We start from the raw sequence: 15,454 nt of genomic DNA, 5'->3' as shown, positions 1-15,454 counted from the left end.
CCTGCACCGAGCTCCTGGAGCTAGCAGCAAACCAGAGTCTCATGGCCGCAGGAGCAAGGCGCCAAGCCCAGGCTTATCAACCAAGTTCAAGCCAAGCCCTATTGACAAGAGCATCTTGTGGTTGCACCACTTCAGAAAACGTGAGACCATATTTCTGCATGATGCTGGACTCTGGAGCAGCGTCTCTGCCCTGTCCCCTATTTACATGGTGCAGGGGTCTCCTTAGCACAGCCCGGGTTCCACACAGCCATTACTGTTGGATGCAGCCAGCTACTCGTAGGCACCCAGTTACTTAGCATGGGCGTTTGGCTGCTGCAGGAGTGCTTATTGGACTCCTTATGAGACCCTTTTCTCTGCAGCCCAGGAGCCCATTTGTGGTACAGCATCTCACTGAGCAGCTGCACAAGCCCAAAGGCTTCAGGAAGAGCAGTGCACAAGACAGAAGAGAAATGCCTGTGGTATCTCTGTAGGATATAAAGAAATCAGCTGCCGAGCTAAGGAAGGTCAGACACAGAAGTCCTTATCTCCCTTCCCGCAAATAAGGATCATGAGTAAAGCACTCAAACATCATGAGCATCATGAGAGGGAGTTAAAAAAACATGAGCCAATGTTGTTGTGTATAAATAAATAACATGTTCTGGGGTTTCGTTCTCAGCCTTACGGTTTTGTGCTTTTAGAATTTTGTATTTTGGATTCTTTTTTTCTCTGCATTGAGAAAGGATAGGAACATATTTTTCTATTATTTATTTTTTTTTAAATGCGATTGACAATCTTCCACAATCGTTGGATTCCAGGAACGAAGCTTTAACCCCCCCCTCCACTTTCTCTTCCTCCCCCAAGAAGCATCTTGAGCCTAGTGATAAAATCCAGGCTTCAGCCAGCATTGGGTGGGATATCTACGAGGAAGGTGGTGTTGACATTTCATAAGGCCACATGTTAGTTGCTTTCTGTCTCTCTCTGAAAGTTCCTTCGGGTCCCAATAAGTTTGAATTTAGGAGTAAACATTTAAGCGGCATTACTTTATAGGACTTCATATGCTGTGTTTTGCTGCAGAGGTGGCAGCGTTTCCAGGCATGGAGGGGCTGATCTCTGCCAAGAGCAGATGTGCTTCCAGTGATGAAATGCTCTTTGGAACCTCTTTGGGCAAAATATTTCTTGGTATTTCTAGAAAAGCAAGTGTTCATGTATGATCTTACTGAAGGCACGGGTGAAAAAGAGGATCAGCTGTGAGACAGTAGCAGGTAGCCCCAAGCTCCTTTGGAAAGCACAGGGAGAACATGAGAAAACATCGTGGGGAAAGTTTATTGCTAAACAAAACACCTCCAGGTTATGAAGGAGGCTCTGCCAGATCGTAGCTACCATATGGCATTCCAGGTTGTCTGACTTGGTTTCGTGCACTGAGTGTGGGTCTGGGACCTTTTCATTTCTGGCTTTGACTTTACCCCAGAGATCCTCTGCCTTGGACAAAACGCTCAGAACCACTCTTTGGCCTCATTTGGTTTTTTACAAATTATCAAGGTTGGCATAATCAGGTGCATCATCGTCGGTGGGGATGCTGCCTGTTCTGGTCCTTGGCCCAAAACGCTGTATATAGATGTAAGTATGGCAGGAGGATCTCCACGTAGCATTGCAGAGCTGGACTCCAGCCCGCCACGTGCTCTGCGTAGCTCCCTCCCTCAGTCGTGCTCGCTTCGGTTTTCCCCTTATTTGCCGTGCAGACATCCCCATCCCTCCCGTGTGGTGGTGGTCCCTCTCCTCCCGCCACCTGCCCTCTTCGTGCCCTGTTGGGTCCCAGGCTGGTCCCGTCCCTGCCGGCGGCTCCTCGCCTGCATCTGCCGGAGGTTTCTCTCAGATGCAGCAAGCAAGATCTGCCTGTTAATGCCGGGTTTACACTGAGCCACAGATCTTTGCACTCTCTTCTCTTAATTGTCTGTTTCCGGGAATAAAAGAAAAAAATAAACCCCAGCACTCTGCGCAGTGCCATTAACTGGCCATAAAAGTGTTTTGCTGCAGAGAGATTGGGTGGTCAAGTGGTTTGAGAACAAGATTGGAAACCGTCATCTCCCGAGTTTCCAAACTGTTCATGTCACTGAGCCTCTCCGGGGCACGATGTTTCACCCCATATGTCTCTGTTTACCATCAATAAAACAGAGCTATTAATACTGCTGTGCTTCAGGGTGATCTTTTGGACCGTAATTAATGTTAAAACCTTCTGAGATCACTCGCTGGAAGGAGCTAGAGAGGTGCAGAGGGCTGCGTACTGCCAGGGCTGCCAGCTTCCACCAGAGCTGAATTTATTGGTGCTGATTCCAAAACATCTCATTCAGAGTGAAAGGAAACGAAAAACTTTCCTGTAAGGTTATTGAAAGAGGACTGGTTTCAGGTGAGGTAATGCAATTATTTTTTTTCTCAGAAAAAGAATTTTTGACCAGATCAAAATCACTTTGATTCTGATGTTTTTCCATTTACATTTTGGGTTTTTTTCTTATATCATCTGAAAAAAATGATGAAATGAAGGGCTTGTTTGTTGATACGTATTTTTTAACCCAGGCCTGACCAGTACAGATGCTCTTGCTCTTGGCAGCTGAGTGACTTTGTTTCTGTGTGTGCTGGGCAGAGGGGAAAAGTGCAGTCAAAGGGCTAACGCAGGCCTTTAACATCACCCAAAGGGGTGGATGTGCTTTAACACCCTGCCAAGCAGAGATGCTTCCTCCTGACCCCACTGGCGATGGAATAGGTGATGTGGGCACTAATTGCCGAATATTACAATTGTGTTTTGATAAAAGTCTGCCGTTTTTCAAGGAAAGTGCTCTGGCACTGATTGCCTCAGAGCTAATGGAGCCTTACTGACTGAGCCGCTACGGGCAGAGCGGAGGTTACACATTAGCTGTGCTCACCCATTTAAAAAAGAAAACACAACAACGCAGCCGCTGTGGCTAAGCAAGTGACCCCAGGATGGGGATGGAGATCAACTCGCAGCAGTAACCTGCATGTTAAGCCCTCTTACTGCTTGTTGTGCTTATGCTGATGAGCAAGAAGAGCGTTGCCCACTGCTGAGCACCTGGATGGGCAGCAGGATTCCTGGGGTCTCTGCCCAGCTCTCCTGCTGCAGAGTTCCTTGTGTCGCTGGGGCTGAGGTCCCCTCACCCAACGCTGTGTGCCCCTATTGCTGTTGCTTTCTGGACCTGGAAAGAGGGGGATTCATGCTGCCAAGCTGCAGAGACACATACCTTATATGCTCACAGCAGGAGATTCCTTACTCACCCTGAACCCCTCGTCTGCTGAAGGGAGGAGGAGGGACGGTGGCACCTCCGGGATGGGATGCAAAGCCCTGAAGTTAGACTTCTGCCCTGAATTTGTTATTACCCTATTGCTCTGTTGCTGTCCCTTAATTATAGCGGGAGAACAGCCTGTGTGTGGTACTTGTGAAGTTGCACAGTGCGGACGTCCTTCCTGCCATGCTCCCACTCTGAGCAACGTTCCTTGTAAATTAAGGAAAATGATGTCATGGCAAAGAATTAAATAGCATCTTCTTGGGTGAGCTCAGCATGTGCAAACCCGGCATGCCCCAGCTTTGTGAAAATGGGAGTTGTCCCTACACACAAGTGGGTTCCTTGGCAGTCTGCTGGCGTCCTTTCAGACAGCAAGTATTGTTAAGGAACTAATGCTAATTGCTCGGAGAGAGTATGTCCTGTACTGGGAATTGCTACTGTGCAAACGTCAGCTCTTATCAGCCGCATGCGGGGTGCACAGGGCCAGCAGGGAGGAGAGAGGGGGGCTGGCGGTGCTCGTGGGGGGGTGAGGAAAAGGGAGGCATTGCTTCTGTCCCCATTAAGGATGCTAAGGAGTTAGGACCATTCCTTAAGTAAACATACCTCAGGGTCTCAATCTCATTTAAGCTTCAGCTGCTTTTATGGTACTCTTTGCACTCACTTGCAAGAGCTGCTTGGTTTTACCTTAGGATAAGGAGCGGGGCTGTGTTATTTCTCAGGAGCTGGGTACCCCGCCACCAGGCATCTCAGACCTCCGAGGGGTTCAAGCCAGCTCCTGCACTTTGTCAAAGCCAGCTCGAGTTTCCGTGCCTGGCTCGGAGTGAATAAATATGAACCGATGCCTTTTGGGAGAGTAGATGGAAGATTGTCGCCCCTGCTGCGAAGAAGCTTTCTCATTTTGGAGCTTTGATACTCTGACCAGGACTCTGAGCTCAGCATCCCGGGATGTCCCATGCAGCCACAATCTGTTTATTCAATGCTTCATCCGGCACAAAAGCCATATTTTACTGTCAGATGCTCTCCATTAGCTTCAAGTGTGAAATTATCATTCCCACCCTTTTACCAACCCCACCCTGGTGAGGAAAGGAGGGAGAAAAGAACCTCAAGGGCCGTTCACAGGATGTGTACGAGCTGTCGCTTGTCAGCACAGAGCCCGCTTATGGCAGGAATTACTGCTCCGCTCTCAGGAGGGCCGGAGAGGAGCTTGGCTTGCAAACGCCACAGCGTTATAATGTTTGCATCAGCGCATGGCAAAGCAACCCCAGAGATGTTTGCGTCCTTTTGCAGTCAGGCAGCTGCAGGGTGCAGCCTCGCAGGGCTCCCAGGGGCGGCGGGGGGAGAGGAAACACAGCTCCGCAGATGCTGCGTGGGGACGCGGTGGCCTGTCCCCCTGGCCCTGGCTCCTTTCCCTGGGTGTTCTCCTGTTCTAAGCCCGAGATCATCTCACGTCTCCTTGAGATGCCAAAACTGACTGATAGGAGCCTGGACCACATTTTTCCTTTCTCTTGTGAAGGCCGGTTCCCATAACAACCTGGTGGTGTGGGACTGAGGGATAAAGACATTATTTTCCTTTTCCTTCCTGCCTTCCAGATTTACCCTCTATGCGGTGGATACGCGAGGGAGACACTCAGAGCTGAGCACGGTCACCCTGAGGACAGCCTGCCCGCTGGTAGACGACAGCAAGGCAGAAGGTCGGTGTTCAGGCACCTCACTTTCCACAACAGAAGACATTTCCTGCTAATTTTGTTTTTCTTCTATTCATTGTACTCCTGCAAGCCCCTCCGGTCCCTCCTCTCCCAGTGTGAAGGCTCCTGTAAATTCACCCACGGGCACAGGGGTGTTAATCTGGGGAGGGGTGACAAATTGCAAGAGCATCCAGTAGCAAAGTCTCCTCGGCTGGGCAGCTGGTGGCTCTCGTGGTCCTGCGCCACGCAGAGCCACGGCATCCTTCCCCGTGCACGGCCGCGGGAGCCGATAACGTGCCTTTGACACATGTCTGCTGGAAAAAGAGCGATCTCTTCTTGCAGAAGCGAGAGAGGCAGCCCTTGCTGGGCCGGGGCAGTGAGCAGTGCGGGACACTGTCGGCTCCGGGTGTTTAAAACGATGCTGATGGCAGCTGGTTCCTTTCTGAAACAGAAACACTGATAAAAGCCCAGCCACTTTTGCAGATTTGCATTTTCCAATTTTGAAACCAATCCCATTTGTTCTTATGCCCAGCGCGCTTGGCTGCTTTCAAATTTAAAAAGATTCCTCTATGTGAAAGGCGGGTTACCTGTTTTCTTGCTTGCTTGCTTTCTATTTTGAAAAGCACACAAAAGAAAGTTTTGACTAATGCTTTGTTCCATGTTATTGATAAGCACTCCCAGGAAAAATGAGCAAATGAGAGACTAAAGAAAAGGAAGGAAATGGAGTTTTGTGCATTCTTCATTTCCAAAAAGAGATCCTTTTCTACAGCAGAGAGTGCACCTTCTTGTTTAATACATCTGAGCTGCTCTAGTAGATACCCACAATGATGACGTGCTGTATTTCTGGCTGAAGTACTATCTTGTTATCAACAGTGTTGTATTCTTCCTACCCTTTAGCATCATAGCTGTGCAATTGCTTTTGGTTTGGTGAATTAGGGAAGAGCTTGCCTGCCCTACCTGGGAGGATAAGGCTGCGTCTGCCTGTGCTGACAGCCCTCCTCCTCTCCTTCTCCCGTTCCTTCATGGAGTATTGCTGGAGTCTTTGGGGCTGCTCCGCTCCTGCAGGGTACTCACTGCAGGATTAGCCTGAGGAATTGCTAAGTGCTCCCCAGGTCACTAAATCCTGCCGCAGGCAGCCCCAAGGGACTGGCAGCCATCCCAGATGCCCGCCTCTCCTGCCAGCCCTGCCAAGGGCTTCGCTCCTCCTCCTCCTGTGTTAGCACCTTCTCGCTGTTCATCAATCCCGTCCTCCTGATCCTTTCCAGAGATAGCTGACAAAATCTACAACCTCTACAACGGCTACACCAGTGGGAAGGAGCAGCAAACGGCCTATAACACGCTGATGGAGGTCTCCGCTTCCATGCTCTTCCGAGTCCAGCACCACTACAACTCCCACTACGAGAAGTTTGGAGACTTCGTCTGGCGCAGTGAGGACGAGCTGGGGCCCAGGTACCTGTCCCTTCCCTGCATCCTCCACTGCCCTGCCACCTGGAGCATCCCTCTGCTTGGCCACTGTGGACGTGACCCTCATTGCCTTCTTCTCGTAGCTGAGAGAAGTCCCCTTTTGGTGTTCACCAAGCTGTCCTGCCATCCCCTGGGACCACCAGGTCCCGCTGGGTCTTTGGATGAATGCTTATGGGACATCTAGCAGCTGGATGGTGTTTGAATGTTTGTGGAACATCTAGCAACCAGCCTGAACCAGGCGGGTGATACTGTGGGTGATCTGGGTGTGTTGGAAAAGCTGGGGGGTGGGGGGCAAAGGGTGTAAATTAGGCCTGAGACAGAGCGTAAACCAGGACCGACTCAGATCCTCTTCAGTTGTAGGCCGTGGTAGATGAGACCATGGCTGCCCTAGAGTTCAAAAATGCCCTGATTAATTGCAGGGTGGGTGGCTGGAAAGGGTGGCTGAGGGAATGAAGTGAAAATGCAGCAGGTACGTATGTGCTGAGCGGTGTGTACAGTGACAAGCGTTAGGTATCAGGAGCTGCAATAGAGAGGCAGCTGTATACCTCGGAGGTATTTGAAGAATACAGGGCAAGTCCATCCCTATATTGTAGTATTTGTGCATGTCAAATAGCCAGGTAATGAGGAGCAGCAGAATCCCTCCTGGGCATTTTTTGGTGGAGCCCACTGGTGTCAAGGAACATGATGTGACCTCTAGGACTGCCCCCCCCATAGTGGGATGGATTCTGCACCCAGGACAGGTCCATTCTGCCACCCTGCATTCAGACTAGCTTCCTCCACACCTAGACAATATTCCCTGTGGACAGTTGAGGAGAGGACTGCTTGCCCCAGGTGTGGCTTTGGGCACCTGATGCCTCCTCGTGTGGTTGGGGACGTGTGTGGCGATGCAAACACCCTGCTGCAGGGGGATATTTCGTATGCCAAAACAGTTTTGAGCCCATGGAAGGGCAGAGCTGAGGTGCTGGCGAACAGATTATTACTTTTGTCTGTAGATTGACTATTTGATGCCATCAGAGGGATCAACAATTGAACAATCGGTAAACTTGGCTCTTCTAAATAGTATATTTCATGGACATTTCCTTCTATTTATTTCTCTGTCTATCTGACTTGACATATATTTATTCTCACAGTGGTATATGGTTGCCGTACAAACTGTAAATATCTCCAAAATTCCCTTTTCCACCTTCCCTCTCTCCCAAAAGAATAATTCAGCTTGCTGATGTAGGCACTAGGAAGGTCCTCTTAAATTTTAGCCCTGTGGTGCCCCTGACACCATGCAACAATGCCAGCAAGCGCACAGCACCTCATCTGTTACCTATATACAGCTTTATGCTAGAAATATTTTCTCTTTACTATACATTTCATGCTCTGAGGAGGGCTGGGAGAGGATTGTTTCTGGGAGTATAAAGAGCAACCTTTCCAGAGGGACTGCATCTGCAAACTCCTGGTGTACAGTGAAAGGGGTCGTAAGACTCTTAAGAGATCACAGGTACGTGAACGACCTTGCATCCAGGGGGCTGGCAGTGTCCTGGCAGTGTCCTGGCAGAGGCTGGACTGCCACCCAGCCCCTTGGGAAACACTCAGCAAGAAATGCTCAGAAGTAGCCATATCCCTCTAGACATCTTGACATCTCGTACAGGATTCAAATAGCCTTGACCTGCTTTGAAGCTTTGAGAGACACGGTTCATGCAGCATCCTCATCTAACATGTTGTTCTCTGAGAAGCTGGAGCAGAGGAAGATTGAGGAATGGGGTCCTGCAGTCCATGAATAACTGGAAGAGATTTTCCTTCTCTCCCCCCTGCTCCTATCTGCTTGTTGGACGCAGCTGAGGATCTGTCCATAATACCAGGGTGACAGCTCCTCACAGCAGTTTACACCCCTCCTGGACATAAATCCAAGCTGGCCTGGGGCTTGCCCAGAGATGACCTTGGTCATAGTTTCTTTGGTAGTTCATTAGCCTCTGGCACAGAGCCGTTCTCATCCTTCTCACTGCCTTCCTCCTTCTTTGATGACACTGCAGACTTGTTTGTCCTTTTCAATGGTTCCTCTCTCTCTAAATCCCTGGGAACCATCAGCCTCTTCTTACACATCCTTATTTCCTCTGTTACTTGAGATCCAACACACTTATTGAAGGATGCTATCATCTAACCTGATACCTGCATGAAGCCGTGAGATTTGCAAGGTGACATTTAAATTGCCCATATTGCCCAACTCTATACCGAGCTACATCTGGAGTCAGTGGTCGATTCGGCTGCTGTCTGTCTTCCTTACCGAACCAGATCAGCTCCTAGCAGCGCTTGTATGTCCCTGTTCTGTACTTGAGAAATATGTGACTTGCAGCCAAAGGGAAGCATCTATAAACGCCACAGCAGCCAGTGCCAGGCTCTTGACAAGAGCAAAGCTCTGCCGTCCAGCCTTGCTTCTCAGGGAGCTTGGACAGAAACGGAGGCACTGACGTAGCGGGAGGCGAGTGAGGATTTGCCAAGGGAGGCCATCTCGTAACACGATTTTAATTGATGGACTGTTCTCCTTCCCAGGGGGACATTCATTTTCGTACCTTGAAATGTTTATCAGATGAGCCTCAGCTTCACAGTAAATGTTCGCTCATAAAACTGAGCAACAAGAGGGAAGTTGATTGCCTCCGTGTAATAAATACATCACACTGGAGTCCTCATGAGCCCAGTTTCCATGAAAGCCACAGGTTACTGCAAACAGCTGCTTGCGAGAAGACACACTGACAGCCAGATGTCCCAACCAGACCGTTTACATTAAGGAGACATTAAAAACTTAGCTCATAGGTGGCCCTAAACCAGGACTTTCTGTGGTGAGCAGCATCTTGGCACCTGGCTTGCCTCATCCTGCTAGTCTCCTTCAGCAACAACAACCCCTTTCCTGCTCCCCCCATTCCTCTTACAGACACCAAGCGAATCTCACGGAGTTAATTTGTTCCAACAAAACAGAAGAATCTGTCTAAACCAGTGAAGGTTTAATGCTACTGTGCATTCAGACCTTTGGATCTGTGCAGCCAGAGTGCTTCCTGACACAGCGATGGGGAGATTTCTCTATTATTTTCTCTTACTGTGTTTCCAGGACAATTCTTATGACCACTGCAAACAAGGCCCGGATTTTAGGAGGAGGCGGGACAAATAATTCAGACAAAATCTTCCTTCCATGCCCCTACTTGTGGCTACCAGCAAAAACAGGGTCAGGATGTGGCATCAGCCCAGGGCTCGCAGCCTCTCCTTTGCTCAAGCAAGTCCCCCAGGCAGGCAGCCGGGACAGCCGCAGGAGCCGAAGTGCATCTCCAGAGCAGCTGCCTTCTGGTACCGAGGGGGAATGCAATGTACTGATGGGAGGCTGTGATAAGAGGCCATCGAGTCCTGGACTCATTGTCCTCCCACACGAGGGTCTGACAGACCCAGGTCAGTTCTCAGTAGAGTGGAAAAATCTGAATTTATGACAAAATCGCCCCACATGGGAACACAGCAGCCAGGCAGCCACCCTCTCCCCGCAGCAGTCCCGGGAATCTCATCCTTCCCTCCAGCCCAGGTGTCATTTCTTCTTTGCTTCTTCATGCTGGTTCGTTCTCTTTTAGTACCTTCCTCCTAGGTGAGACAGGGCAGGGTTTTGCTGGCTCTGGATATGTTTTCATCCCACACCAGCCATCAAGGTGAGTGATCGCTGTCCCCTGTGCAGCTGGGGGACAAATGTCCCTGCGGGAGCACCTCCTGGGGCTGGGCAGAGCAGGAGGTAATGTGTGTCCTGCTCTTGGGCTCATCCTTGCAGAGCTGGGGCTGGCAACCAGGGACCTCGGTGCCCTGTGCAATCACTGCACCGCACTCCCTTGCAGCGGGGGCACTGGTTCATGCACGAGCCCTTGGACGGTGCCCGGCAGCAGACACCCGTCCCCCTCCCCTTTCCTCTCCCCCATCATGCCATGAGGTGCCGCAGAGAGAAGCAGCCACGTAGAGCCGTCACTATTTTTAAATCCCCTTCTTCATCATTTATGACTGCGGCTGTGACCTCCTAAATCCGTCACATAGTGGAGACCAGAATCAGTCCCTGGCTGGCGCCAACTTAAAACAACGGTCCCTGCGGCGGGCACGTGGCAGGTGGGAGGGCACTGCTGGCTCACGCCAACGTGGGGGCACCCCCCAACTGGGCTATGGGGTGAGGGGGAAGGGGGTTGCTTCATCCCTTTGGGGGCTGAGAGCTCGGGGTCTGGCCACAGGCAGCCACGAGAGTGACTCCCCCCTCGCTCACTCCCCTGCCGTCCTCCTCCGATTCCTGCCCTTTAATAAGGCGATAAATTACCGTTTCTGGCAGGGATGAGGTTGGTCAGCATTTAGGAAGATTTCATTTCCAGTATTTGAAAAGGTGGTCGTTCTGACCCGACAGCCCTCCGCAGGGAGCACTTGGGTAATACCCAGGGCTTGATTTATGGTGTTAAATTGGCAGCCCAAGAACTGCTCCTGTAATTTATTACCCAGCCTTCACCAGAAAGCCTCTCTCTCTTTCTCACCCCTCCCCTCGCCTGCTCTGTCTCTCTTTCTCCTTAGTTTTTTTTTAAAAGGGAACAGCTGACAGCCGAAAGCTAAATCTAACATTTACACATGACTTCATTGCCCCACTAAAATAAATGACTCAAAGCGGTGAAACCCATCAAAACTGGGGCTTTGGCACCGGACACCAAAAGCGAGGGGCCTGATTCCTTCCCTCCCCATCACCCTGTCTCCTCCTTGACCACGGTGCAGTGTGTTTTCAGCATCCTCGTAGGGCCAGCCCATCGTGTGCTGCATCCCACCCTTAAACATTAGTTCTTTCCTGGGACCACTGCACCGAGCACAACCGCAGATGCAGCGGGTGTATGGAGACCAGCTCCATGAGGAGCACAGCCTCCGGCGCATGAGACATCAGCAGGTCTGGATGGTTTGACTTCTTGTCAACCTTGAGCTGCTCCTCGCACGTAGGAATGTTTGCCTGGATAAGAGACCTGAGTATGTATCAGGAAGCAAGGACAACATGGTGATTTTTAGCAAAATCGAGAAGATCACGGAAGTATGGTGGAGCAAGTAATGAAAATGGGAAGGTAGAGAAGGCCGAGGGAAATGGAGGCAAAGGCAGGTTGTGCGGGAGAGAAGTGAGAGATGGATGAAGGAAGCTATGGAGGGTGGGAGAAAGGTGAAGTCGTGAGAAGGGAGGAGAGGAAGAGAAGAGCTTGGCCAGCAGACACATGTAGGTGCGTGCTGGGGAGTCCAATCCTTGTGTTGTTAGGGCCAAGTCGTGGTTACCCACCACTGGGGTTTGCCTCAAGGGCTGGTCATGGCCACTCCTTGTTGCTCCCCTCTTGCTGGGGCTGGGAAAGGCCTTGTGGTGAGCTGGAGTGGGAACCAATCTGGGGGAAAATCCATGGGTTGCTTGGTTGGCCTTCGGATGGACAACTTCCCCATGTCGGCGCAGCGTTCAGGTCCATGGACACCTGCACAAGCACCAGCAAATGGGCTGGGGAAGGGCCAATACCCCCTTTCGGCAGTAGAGATGATTTACGATAAATAAGGGTGACTATGGAGCTACAGCCTTAGAGAGATGATAGTTATCCTTTTTGAGGAGGGGGTATTCTGACTAAATGCTCTCCTCCCGAGCACTGTCAACTGACATACAAGTCCGTCCTATGAGCTGACCATGGGCCCTGTGCTTGCTCAGCCTTCCCTGAAAAAAAAGGGAGAATCAGTGCAGATGTTAAGAAACAATTTCTCGGTGTTAACGATGGACGAGCACTGGAAAGATCGCCAGCTCTTGGCTCTAAGAACAGGTTAGACAGATACTCATCAAGGCAGGTTGATCCCAGCAAGGAAATGGCACAGATGATGCCTTTTGGTCCCTTCCAGCACCAGTGACTGTGATTTGCTGGAGTTTGTTAACTGTAGTGACAGTCACTACAGACTTTGATTTGCTGCTGAGCTTAGCTTTAAGCTATGCTTTACTGAAAGCATCTAATGCCGTCGTAGAATTTCATAACTTCTTAGCGGCAGGCATCCAGCAGCGAAGGACCTGTTCTTGGCAGTGTGTCAGGTCTTGAGGCGCAGTGGGAGCACCAGATGCTGTAGAAGGTCGAGTGGCTGCTATGGAGAGCAGCATGAGTAGAGGTATTCTGTCAGAGCTGGGCACAGCTCAGACCATGACATCATTATTATATACGTGTGTGTGTAGCTAATGAGGCTCAAATTGCCTAGTCAGGCTTGTCTTTATAGATTAAATTGGTAACATAGATACCATGTAGTGTTGTCCAAGAAGGGCCAACTCCCTTTACTCTTCCGTTCCCCTGGAAAGCCGACGCTGAGCCCATCACCCCTGGGGAGGAGCGGGGAAGTTCTCTGCGTGCAGCCCTGGAGGAGCAGTGGTTTCCTACAGCCTTTCATCCAGTTTTCCCGTTCCGGAGGGTGAGGTCCATAGCCGGCTGGGGAAGCCGGGATGCCCTCTTGCCTCCTGCTGCCGTCTCTGCCCTCTGCTCTAGCGCTGGAGTGACTCTGGCCAGCCCTTCCCCGGCGTCCCGTCCTCGGGTGCCTGCGGGTGTGCGGCCACATCGGGCTCCCGGCGCTCCCCCCAGGCTGGGAGCTCACAGCCCGGGCCGCAACACCACTCAGCTTTCATAATCAAATAATCCCCATGTTTATGCCTCGCTGACTGACAGCGCTGCCCCTGACATATCATTATCGGGAATTTACATTCCTGCAGAAACTGCGAAATCCCCTAGCCCCAAATCCAGAGCTTTCCTGTGGCACCAGAGGGAGAGGAAATAATCTGTGATCTTGAGACTTTCAGACCACTGAAGTAAACCCTCTTCCCCTCCCTTTGTTTGATTTAGCACTTTGCAGACTCCCACGAGGGGATTCTTGGTTTCTAACGGGTTTATTTTGTTTTGTCTTAATGTGCTGTGCTTTTTTTCCTCGCTCTTCTAGTGTCAGTCCTTTTGGGCCATTTGCCTCCTGGAGACTTGGGAAAACAGGAAAGGCAGGGCTGGGCTCATCAGCTGGGAGCAGTAAGGTGCTGGGGGTCTCACCAGCATGCATGGGGGCCAGCACATCACTGGAGCCTGCCAGGAGCACATGGTGGTGGTGGCGACCATCTAGCCAGGGCCAGACAGTGTCCCCAGGGCACACGAGCTGCTCTAGTGGGTCAGTCCTGAGGCCCCTCCAGCCCTGTTGACCTGGTGCTGTGAAATAGTAGCTAATACCCATAACTTCTGGGCAAAACAGAGCTTCTCTCCACTTGAAACAGGAAAAACAATGTCTTAGGTAATGGGTCTCATCCATTCTTGTCACAAGACAGAGCTGGTGGTGGAACCCAGAAGTCCTGGCTCCTGGTCTCCTCTTTGCATTGCCCGCCCTGCTCTGTCTCTATCTCTGTTTGTCTCCTCCAGGAAGGCACACCTGATCCTGAGGAGGCTGGAGAAGGTCAGCAGTCACTGCTCGACCCTGCTACGCAGTGCCTACATCCAGAGCCGCACCGAGACCATGCCCTACTTGTTCTGCCGCAGCGAAGAAGTCCGGCCGCCCGGCATGGTCTGGTACAGCATCCTAAAGGACACCAAAGTAACGTGCGAGGAGAAGATGGTCTCCATGCTGCGCAACACGTACGGGGAGTCCAAGGGGCGGTGAGGGAAGGTGCGGGCCTGGAGCTGTGGGAGGCAAAGGGACTCCGAGGAGTCGAGGACTCGTGATGTGCTGAGTGGCTGGTGGGGTTCGGGGTCGGGTGGTGTTCGGAGGGGGTGGAAGGGGACAGCAAGGCCAAACAGGACTTTCTCATGCAGACGGCAGAGAAACAAGAAATCAGCAAGTTGGACTTTAATTTCTTTTCCTTTTTTTTTTTTTTTAATTTTTCAAGAGGAAAAAAAAAAAAGTTACCTAATTTGACTCAGCATAAAAGCCTCTCCTTTTTAATCTTTTCTTACTGAATTTCCTGGACTACACGCTCCAAAACCCTGGGAGGAGGAGATACCCGCTCGAGGCCAGGGCCAGGCAGAGGGGAGCTGCTGGGCACAGGGTGACCCCCTCCCTGCCTGCCCTGCCTGCCCTGCCGCCGGGCAGGAGCTGTGGGGCGAGGGGCCCTGGTGCCGTGGTGGCCGAGGACGGCATGAGGAGGTGGCGCGGGTGGCCGGCGACACCGCGCTGCCAGCGAAGGTCCCGGAGGGGGATGCCAGGCAGGTGCCGGGACGCTGCAGGCAAGCTGGGCTTTTGTACCACTCCAAGTCGATGGACCGGCTCCGTGCGCAGCCTTCGTTCGCAAGGCTCCCGGCAGCTTGTTCTGTGCATTAAAGATTCATATTAAGTCCATCTTCGCTGCCTCCTTGGTTTTTCTTCCTGACACCGTCTCACCGCCGCTTGGGCGTTCGTAGGGTTTCGGGACCGGAGAGGGCATCACCGACGGCTGTCCCTGTGCCGGGATGTGGCTGAGATGAAGAGCCGTATCTGGAAACCGGTGCTGACCCCAAGAGCTGGACGGGCGGAGAGGAGGGGAGAGTGCAGCCTCTTTGCGTAGGGTCCTCTCCCTCCCCAACACCCAGCTCGGCCACCAGCCCCGGTGGGAGCTGGAGGCATGTGGGAAAGCCCAAGAAGGAAGCCAGGGGCTAAAAAGACATGGAGAATCTGGTTTCTTTTACTGTCAGATGTGGGTTAGGCTGGCCCGGGATCCCTGTGGGTAATGGATTTCTCAGCCTGGTAGCCAAACCAAAAAGTGCGGGAGGGTAAGAGGGGAAAAAAACCCAAAATCAGATCAGCTCAAAGCTATTGCTTTTTCTTTTTAAAGCAAAACAAGGAATCTGGAGGGGGAAAAAGGAACAGTGTGGGTTGAATCAATAAGTTTAGTCAGCCCAAAGCAAAGAGTTTTGTTTAGTTTTTCAGGTTATTTAACCCTTTAACGTAAAAGCAAACAAGCAGGAGGTGAGTTCCAAAATGAAAATGTTTTGAAACCAAACAAAGGTGCAGGATTTGATGTGGAGGAAGTTCAGCCAGAGACCTTTTTCTTCTTGAGCT

At 51.3% G+C, this 15,454-nt stretch overlaps 1 protein-coding gene across 2 annotated transcripts in view; it reads left to right on the top strand.

Annotated features, from left to right (window-relative positions):
- ASTN2 (astrotactin 2) overlaps nt 1–14,127 on the top strand; it is a 361,993-nt gene extending 347,866 nt beyond the window's left edge. For both annotated transcript variants that reach the window (XM_050908006.1, XM_050908007.1), the window contains exons 21-23: nt 4,863–4,963; nt 6,223–6,406; nt 13,843–14,127. In XM_050908006.1, coding sequence (XP_050763963.1) covers nt 4,863–4,963; nt 6,223–6,406; nt 13,843–14,080 — 523 coding nt within the window. In that variant the 3' untranslated portion in view covers nt 14,081–14,127. The remainder of the gene's footprint in view (nt 1–4,862; nt 4,964–6,222; nt 6,407–13,842) is intronic.
- The last annotated feature ends 1,327 nt before the right edge of the window (nt 14,128–15,454 follow it).

Source organism: Gymnogyps californianus, chromosome 18, assembly GCF_018139145.2.
Source record: "Gymnogyps californianus isolate 813 chromosome 18, ASM1813914v2, whole genome shotgun sequence".
Lineage (NCBI taxonomy): Eukaryota > Metazoa > Chordata > Aves > Accipitriformes > Cathartidae > Gymnogyps > Gymnogyps californianus.
Note: the sequence above shows the minus strand (reverse complement) of the source record. Positions and strands in the feature narration are given on the sequence as shown.